The sequence below is a fragment of the Meleagris gallopavo genome, chromosome 30 (genome assembly GCF_000146605.3).
Source record: "Meleagris gallopavo isolate NT-WF06-2002-E0010 breed Aviagen turkey brand Nicholas breeding stock chromosome 30, Turkey_5.1, whole genome shotgun sequence".
In the NCBI taxonomy this organism is placed as follows: domain Eukaryota; kingdom Metazoa; phylum Chordata; class Aves; order Galliformes; family Phasianidae; genus Meleagris; species Meleagris gallopavo.
In genome coordinates, this window is record NC_015040.2 from 1,569,599 (window position 1) to 1,576,996 (window position 7,398).

The window sequence follows — 7,398 nt, forward strand, 5'->3', positions numbered from 1 at the left end:
CCCATTTCACTGCAAAGAGAGCACAGGGTGGGTGAAGCATGCAGCCATAACAGTGCAAAGGGAGAGGAAGGGGCTCTGGGGCTGAGCTCTGCTCCTCACGTCACTCAGAGCAGTGGCAAACCATGAGTGCTTCAGGTGATGGAGGGCAGCACGGTCCATCTGGGGGGGAACCCCCGAGGACCATGTTGGGTTTTTTCCCAGTTGGACAGAATAGAACCAAACTTCAATGACTGGGACAGTAAGGGAGAAATGCTGCAGCTCCAGAACCAAACTGAGCAGTGCGGAACCCGCTGATGTTGCAGCACTGGGTGTTCATTGCACGCAGGCTCACCGTTATGAAAGCTTCTGACACACGCACACGAGGAGAGGATCTGTTGTACAGCTTTATCCTAAAGCAAACCCACCTGCAAACCCAACTCTTCACCCATACCTCCACCTCAGGCCCATCGATAGCATTGGCCTTCCCCACACCACGACCCTCCAGCTCCTACCTTCCTCCAGATGCAGGACAAGGAATCGCTGCAGCCCCGTGCCTGGCCCTGCCAGGTGCTCCTGGAGCTGCTGCAGCGGTCGAAGCACGGTTTGTGCACCTCCACCTGGGCACAGCCCAAAGGTCTCGGGGTTGCGGTGCTTCCAGCTGGCGCGCAGCACCTTGATGAAGGTGCTTTCATAGCGGGTGAGGACCCCCACCACCTCCAGGTGGGATGGGGGGACCTCACTGTTGTCCATCTTCAGGCGGCACACGGGGCCCTCCAGCCCCCCCAAGGGCCAGGGCTGCAAGCTGGAGCCGTCAGCCTGTGTGCAGCTTGCTGCAGGCTCAGGGAGGAGGCGAGAAGCCACAGTCATCTTCAGTCTCACCGCCGAGCCGGGTCGCGCTCTGCTCACATTTTCCCTCTTTGCTCCAAGTTCCGTCTCCTCTGAGAGGCTCTGCCCCAGCACAGCCTCTGCTCCATGGGTCCCTTTTCTCGGCAGAGCTGCGGAGTGGAGCAGCAGCACCAGGTATGGAAGCAGCACCCCGAGAACCGCCTTCATCCTCCTTGTTTCACTGCACCCAGAGCAGCCGCCGAGCCGCCCGATGCACCTCTGTGTGCGGGAGGACCCACGTCTCCCTTTTAAAAGCAGTGGCCTTGAGTGGCCAACACACAACACACCTCCCCTGCGAAACACGGCTGCTGCCCCGCTGCCAAGGAGGGAGGGCTGGGGTCAGAGGAACTTTTCTGTTCTATTTTGGGTTTAGCTATCCAGTATTGGAAACTGAAGAAAAGAAAGAAAGAAAAAAAAACAAAACTGTCAAGCTGTTTCCCTTTGGTTGTAGGGATGGTGTCCTTGAGTTGAGATGTTTTGAGCGGAGGGTGGAACTGGGGCCGGAGGTTTCGCAGGGATTGGCACACACCATTCCCATCAGCAGCGACACTGGGAGGAGAGGGCTGTCCACACCTGGGGGAGAGGGTGAAGATAAGAGGGAGAAATTTGGAAAAAGGAAATGCCCAAAGCTCCCTCCGCTGGGTGCCTCCCCCTCAGAGCACAGAGGCTGTGCACGTCTCCAGCCACACAACACGTGCAGAATAGCACCTAACAGGTGCCAGTGTACGTGGACGAGATCCCAGTGCACGAGCAGAGCCCTTTTCTGTGCTCCCAGGACTCGTGCAGGGTGAAGCTCAGGATACAGCCCCAGCACAGACCCAAAGGGCTCACAAACACGGCCTGCATGCAGGAGGCTCAGCAGAGTTGTTTCAGGCATGGAGGCCCATGTTGAGCATCAACAGCCCAGAGAGCAGCAGGGTGGGGGGATTCTTCTCTAAGCTGCCAGTGAAAGCTCACCCAGTGCTTTTCAAGGGCTCTTGAAGCAATGTGATTTCCTTCAAAGAGACATTTCTGTGCTGCTTCTGGCTGCCATCATAGCTGGTGTACAGAGCTCAGTGCTGGGAGGAAAAATGAGGTTTCTGAGTGCAGCACGAGGGATGCTGATTGTGAATGCATTTGAGCAGGAAGACAGAGAGCTGCACACGTAGGGCGTTGTGCTCACCAGCATTCTGCCAAAAACACAAGTGCCTTCTGCGTGCCCACGGCCAGCCAACTCCCTTAAAGGACTTCAGCTGAATAGCAGCTGATGCACTGGTCATGATGGGATGCACGTGAGGTTGGGATGGGAAAATGCAGCTCTGCCAGCCAGGAGCAGCTGACTGAGGTGCCAGGGGAGCTCCTGTCTTTTGTGTCCTCTTTGGATCATTTTGATAACATAACCAGCTGGGGAATGCTTTACACACTGAAGGACAAAATAAAGCGACCACACAACAAGATTTTAACCAATTACTCGGGAAGAAAGAGAGAAAACAAAAGTGAAAACCTTTTAATGGATCTACAGGATCTAATCAAAATCACTGGCATACAAAATAAGACTATTTTACCCCAATCAGTTGTAACCTGCATATAAAAAGCTATGAGCCAGACGAGTCCGGTGGGATGGAGAGGCTTCAGTTGGAGGGAGGAGGAGGGGGAATAGTGCCCGGCCCCTCCGTGGGGAGGGGAGGTCTCATCATGGGTGGCAGAGGAGCGGGGGGAGGGACACCGGGCGCTGGTGGCAGCTGAGGTGGCACTGGAGGAGGTGGTACTGGTCCAGAGGGTGGCATGGGGGGCAAAGTCATCCCTCCTGGAGGAGGTGGAGGCATCGAGTCTGGCAGAGGGGGCCTGGGGGGCAATCCGTTCATCAGCGGAGGTGGAGGAGGTCGCTTCACAGTCGGAGGGCCAGGAGGGAGGTTGGGGGGAGCTGGGGGCTTCTCCATTTTGAAGTGGAATTGAAGGAAGAACTGCGGAGAGGGAAAAAAGCAAAGAGAAGGAAACGATCAGCTCTCAGGACAACTTTGTGCCATCACACATCAGCGACTTTAGCACCAAAGCCAAAATGGATGCGACTCCACTGTCTTTTCCCCCAGGCTCTGCCCTCCCCCTTCCCCCTTCAACCCTTAAGATGCTGCCACGTTCCAGCTACCTGTTTGGTTTCCCTGTTCCAGTGGGTCCAAAACTTTCCCTCCGCTTTGTCGATTTCTCTGCTTGGCACCTGCAACACAGAAGAACAGGGAGCTATTATTAGTAGCACCAGATTAGCTCAGTGGCCCTTTCTAGCACCACAGCCCGCCAGATAAGCAGTTATTTCAGGCCTTTGTGAGATGCGCTCGTCTCGGATGTTATTAGATAGAGATGGGGGCAGCAAAGAATTGAGTTACTTCCCTATCGGTCAAGGACAAGTATGCTGGCAGAAAAAACCCCTCTCAACATCTGCACAAAGGCTGGGAGCAGAGCCCAGGAGGATCCTTTCTGTGCCAGACACTGAGAATTCAATGGCTCCCCAGAGCTCAACGCAGAGCCTGGTTTTCATGCCAGAGTCCTCCAGTAATTCTCAGCAGAGTCTAACAACTTCCAGCCACGTCTTCTTGACCTTCCTTTCCAGGCCATTAACCCCCCAAAAAGCTAGAACAGAACAAGCCTGTGACGGCCATCACTGGGAACTAATGTCCTGGAAAATATGGGAACTCTCCCTGCCATCAGTCAGCCCCAAACGTTACCTTGAAGGCGATGGTTTCGTAGGGCTCTGCTGCCATCAGGAGGTACTGCCAGCGCCGATCGGGGGGCTCAATCCTTTGCTCATATGCTGACATGAACCGATGGCGAGGCATGATGCTTTCTGCAATCTCTGGGTAATCGATCTGTTGGGGTATTATGGCAGATTTATAACACCCCCCTCGTGCTCTCCTCCTTCATACAGAAGGAACCCCTCAGCTATGCGAGAATAGCTGAAGAAGAGAAGCTCCCAACTGAAAGTTTACTGCTGCCAAAGAAAACAGCTCAACAATTACGATCACGGATTCTTCCATTTAGTTATCAACAGCAAACCAGCAAGATAAGTTCTTTTTATTTTATTATTACCTCATGAGTCTTGCAAAGAACTGCTCATTTAGCCAAGCTTTTACTTGGATAACCCAGAAACCAAGAATGTGACCTTACCTGGAAGAGAAGGCTCTGCTGGCCTGTCTCTGGATCTCTCTGTTTGGTCACTGTAAAGAAAATAAGAAAGCTTAGTACATTACATAAAGGTCAGCACAGCATTGCTTCTGCCCTAGGAAGCTCCAAGAACAAAATATGACAGGATTTTGTTTCCCATTTATCAAATAAAATGCTACAATGTCTTCAACCAAAGTTCCTGTGGGTGTCTACTGAAATGCAGCTGCTGTGGGGCACAGACACTGACACACTGTGCACTGCAGGGCACAGCTGGGAGATGAAGAAGCCATGTCTTGTAGTGAAGGCCAAAATCACAGTGGGGAGTTCAGAGAGAAAAAACCCTGAGCTATGCAGCCAGTGGGTGACTTGTGAGCAATGGTGAGAGATGGCAGAGCACAATAAAAGAGAGACTGAAGCAATGCCATCATCTCCCATATGACTACTGTAAGAACTGACAGACTGAGATGTACTGATCTATTATTAAAACGGCTCCCACTTGACTGCCAGCAATAAAGAGACATCCCATGGGTAATTTAAACAATAAGGGACATCAGGAGATAAGCCCATATCTTATTTATGGACAGCTCTGCTAAAAAGGCTGATGAACAATTCATGCCCACAGCACTGCACTTCAAGCAAGCTCCAGCAGCCATAGGGTGTCTGCTACGACAGGCACTGCTGACAAACCTTTGTAACCTGGCCGTCCAATTTTCACAAACTTCTTCACTTCCACTTTGACTTTTTCTGGTGCAGGTTGGGCAGGGGCTTCCTTTGCTTCCTTGGCAGCTCGACGGGCCCTGGATTCATTGGAAATGTGCAATGTTAAATAGTTATCAGCACTTGGTTCCGAAGGGCAGCTAAAAGGCAGCGTGCATCCTGTAAGGTAAGGAGCATTTAGCACTTCAGCACTTCACAGAAAGAACACTGGGAAACTGCTGCTCCTCCTCCACAAGCAGCACGGGAGGCCGGTTTTCTCCATGCCTTGCCCTGACTACAGGCTGTCACCTCCACCATCTCACCCACCTCTAAGAGCACTTTGGTGCCCACCTCCACAGATGGAGCTGAGATGAATTCTTAGAAGTCAAGAAGGAAATTAATTCCACAAGCCAGATATCTAAAAGCAGAGCAAACCTGAATTCTTAGATTAAAGCTTACAAACTTTTCTCAAGTTGTATTCACAAAAATGATTCCCTTACAGCTAGACTTAATTGCTTTTAAAGCTCTTTTGCTCCCTTCCCTCAGAAATGCCATAGCTGGCTTTGAACTGGAGCTTGTCAGCACCACAGTTCAGAGCAGAGCTAGTTCATACCTGCTGGTGAGTGCCTCAGAAACAAACAGAGACAAAGAACATTCAAGCCCAGAGTGCTACTGCATGATGGAGGTCAAGTTTTATAGGTGCTCACAATCTAATTTTGAAGTGCCTAAGTAATGGAGAATAACTACAGGGGACAACAACTTACAGATTGGTCTGATGCTTCTTCCCCTGGGTATGTGCTAAGTAACTTCCCTGGGGGGAAAAGAAAGAAAGTTAGACGAAGACTGAACTGTTCCTGAACAGAAAGATATTTGTCACGGATGAGAGGTGACATTTCACATTGACAAAGATATTTTAATCCTCAGAGCACAGCGGAATTGAACTCAAAAACTGCAGATTGCTCACAACTGCTGAACTGTCAGAAACTTGTCATGCTTAACATCGACAGCCTCTGCTCCCCCCACCGCCCCTCCAGCAATCAGCCAACGAGAACAGCTTCGGTTCCAGCACTTGGAGCTAGCATTATTCTAAAATATCTGTTGCCATGGAGATCAAGACAGACAGCTGCTCAACTCACCTCATTGTTATGGAGCGTCAGGCAAAGCTTGCATTCATAAGAACCCAAGTGATTTTTCATAAAATAGGGGTCCTAGGAAGAGAATTTTCAAAAGTTACATGCAAAATCCATATTGGAATAACTGAACAATCAAAATTCTAAAGCAGAGCTGCACTGCAAGAACTGAGTTCACGGAGTGAAGTTATTAGCACAACACTGCCTTAGGAATACAGAAAAAAGAAACAAGAGCACTTTTGATCACTGGTAACACCATACTCAACTGCAGCAACATAAGAACCGGTGCCAAGAAGACTGAATATAACACAACAGAAGCCCAGTGCTGGCATCCCTCTGCTTGGCCCTTCCACAAGTTGCTCGACTCCCTCATCAGTAGGAACAGAAGTATTTATTCCACTCCACAGATCCCCACTAAACCTCTCACCCACCACTGAGGTGCAGCCCTGACCTCACCCACACACAGCCTGCAGGACTGGGGCTCACCTTGTTGATGTCGATGGTCTCCAAAGCCAGCTGCCGAAGCCTTTCCCTGCGGTCTCGGTTGCTTTCTGAGGCTGAAGCTACGCCTCCACTCCCCGTTTTACCCCCAGGACGGTGCTGAAAATCCATGGTGGGGATTTCTGGGCTTCGGCGACTTCAGGAAAAAAAATAAAAGTCTGGAAAAATGAAGAAAAGACACATGAGTGACAGCAGCTCCCTAAGCTGGGCCTCGCATGGAGCCCCGCCATGAGGACACAGCCCAGGCACTGCAAGCACTCCCTGAGTGTTCCCCAGGTGCTGCCCTGACCCAGTGAGCAGGAGCAAAGTGACTCAAAGCCGGAATGAGCTCCCAGAGACTCCCCTCGACCTCCTCAGCCCCACAAAGAGAGCGATGGATTCCCTCCCAGCTGCTCACCAGGGTGCAGTGAGGCTCAGTGAGAGACACAGCCCCCCCAGGTGCCCCCATTCCCCCACTAAAGGCCTGAGCCCCATTACCACCACAACTCCCTCACTGAGAGCTGCAGCCCCCGCAGAGCCCACAGCCCCTGAGCAGGTTCTGAGCCTCAACACCTCATTTCCTCAGCGAGGCCCACAGCCCCCTGCAGACCCCCCATCACCTCAGCAAGGGACAGAGCCACCCCTCACCCACCCCTGTTCCCTCACACAGGGTCACAGACCCCCAGTCGCTAACAGGTGGGTCACACCTCAAACGCCCCCCCACCCCCTCTAAACACCCACATTCCCTCAGCGGGCTCCAAAGCCCACCTCGAAGTCCCCTCATCCCTCACAGCCCCCCACGAACACCCCCGAGCTCTCTATGCCGCTCAACCCCCCCCAGTTTCCTTTCAGAGGGCACATCCCCCCAAAAGCCTCCCCAGAAAAGCTCACAGCCCCTCTAAACCCCCCCAGTCCCCATCCTCACAGGCCCCACACCCCCCTATTCCCTCAGCGACGGTCACCGCCTCCCCAAAACACCACCGCAGGGACCACAGCCCCCTCCCAGAACCTCCCCATCCCCTCAACGAGGGTCGCACTCTCCTCATTTCGCCCCCTCAGGCCCGCAGCCCCTCCTCCCACAGCCCCCATACCG

At 52.4% G+C, this 7,398-nt stretch overlaps 2 protein-coding genes across 2 annotated transcripts; both read right to left on the reverse strand.

The window, feature by feature from the left end:
- Nucleotides 1-411: 411 nt before the first annotated feature.
- On the reverse strand, nt 412-1,155 carry LOC104914681. The gene has a single exon (XM_010724898.3). The coding sequence runs from the start codon at nt 1,030-1,032 to the stop codon at nt 421-423; it is 612 nt and encodes a 203-aa protein (XP_010723200.1). The 5' UTR covers nt 1,033-1,155; the 3' UTR covers nt 412-420.
- A 1,166-nt stretch (nt 1,156-2,321) lies between these two features.
- Nucleotides 2,322-6,735, reverse strand: SF3A2 (splicing factor 3a subunit 2). Its single transcript, XM_010724856.3, has 8 exons — nt 6,312-6,735; nt 5,832-5,903; nt 5,460-5,506; nt 4,687-4,796; nt 4,003-4,052; nt 3,564-3,704; nt 2,990-3,058; nt 2,322-2,807 (listed from the first exon to the last, which is right to left on the reverse strand). Exons 1-8 carry the CDS (start codon nt 6,435-6,437, stop codon nt 2,475-2,477), a joined length of 948 nt encoding a protein of 315 aa, XP_010723158.1. The 5' UTR covers nt 6,438-6,735; the 3' UTR covers nt 2,322-2,474.
- Between the last annotated feature and the right edge of the window lie 663 nt (nt 6,736-7,398).

Coding starts and splice junctions, on each gene's coding strand:
- LOC104914681 (XM_010724898.3), bottom strand. CDS start 1,032: ATGAAGGCGGTTCTCGGGGTGCTGCTTCCATACCTGGTGCTGCTGCTC.
- SF3A2 (XM_010724856.3), bottom strand. CDS start 6,437: ATGGATTTTCAGCACCGTCCTGGGGGTAAAACGGGGAGTGGAGGCGTA. Junction 4,053..4,686: donor TGGACGGCCAGGTTACAAAG/GTTTGTCAGCAG, acceptor TTTTCTTTACAG/TGACCAAACAGAGAGATCCA. Junction 2,808..2,989: donor GGAACAGGGAAACCAAACAG/GTAGCTGGAACG, acceptor CCCTCTCCGCAG/TTCTTCCTTCAATTCCACTT.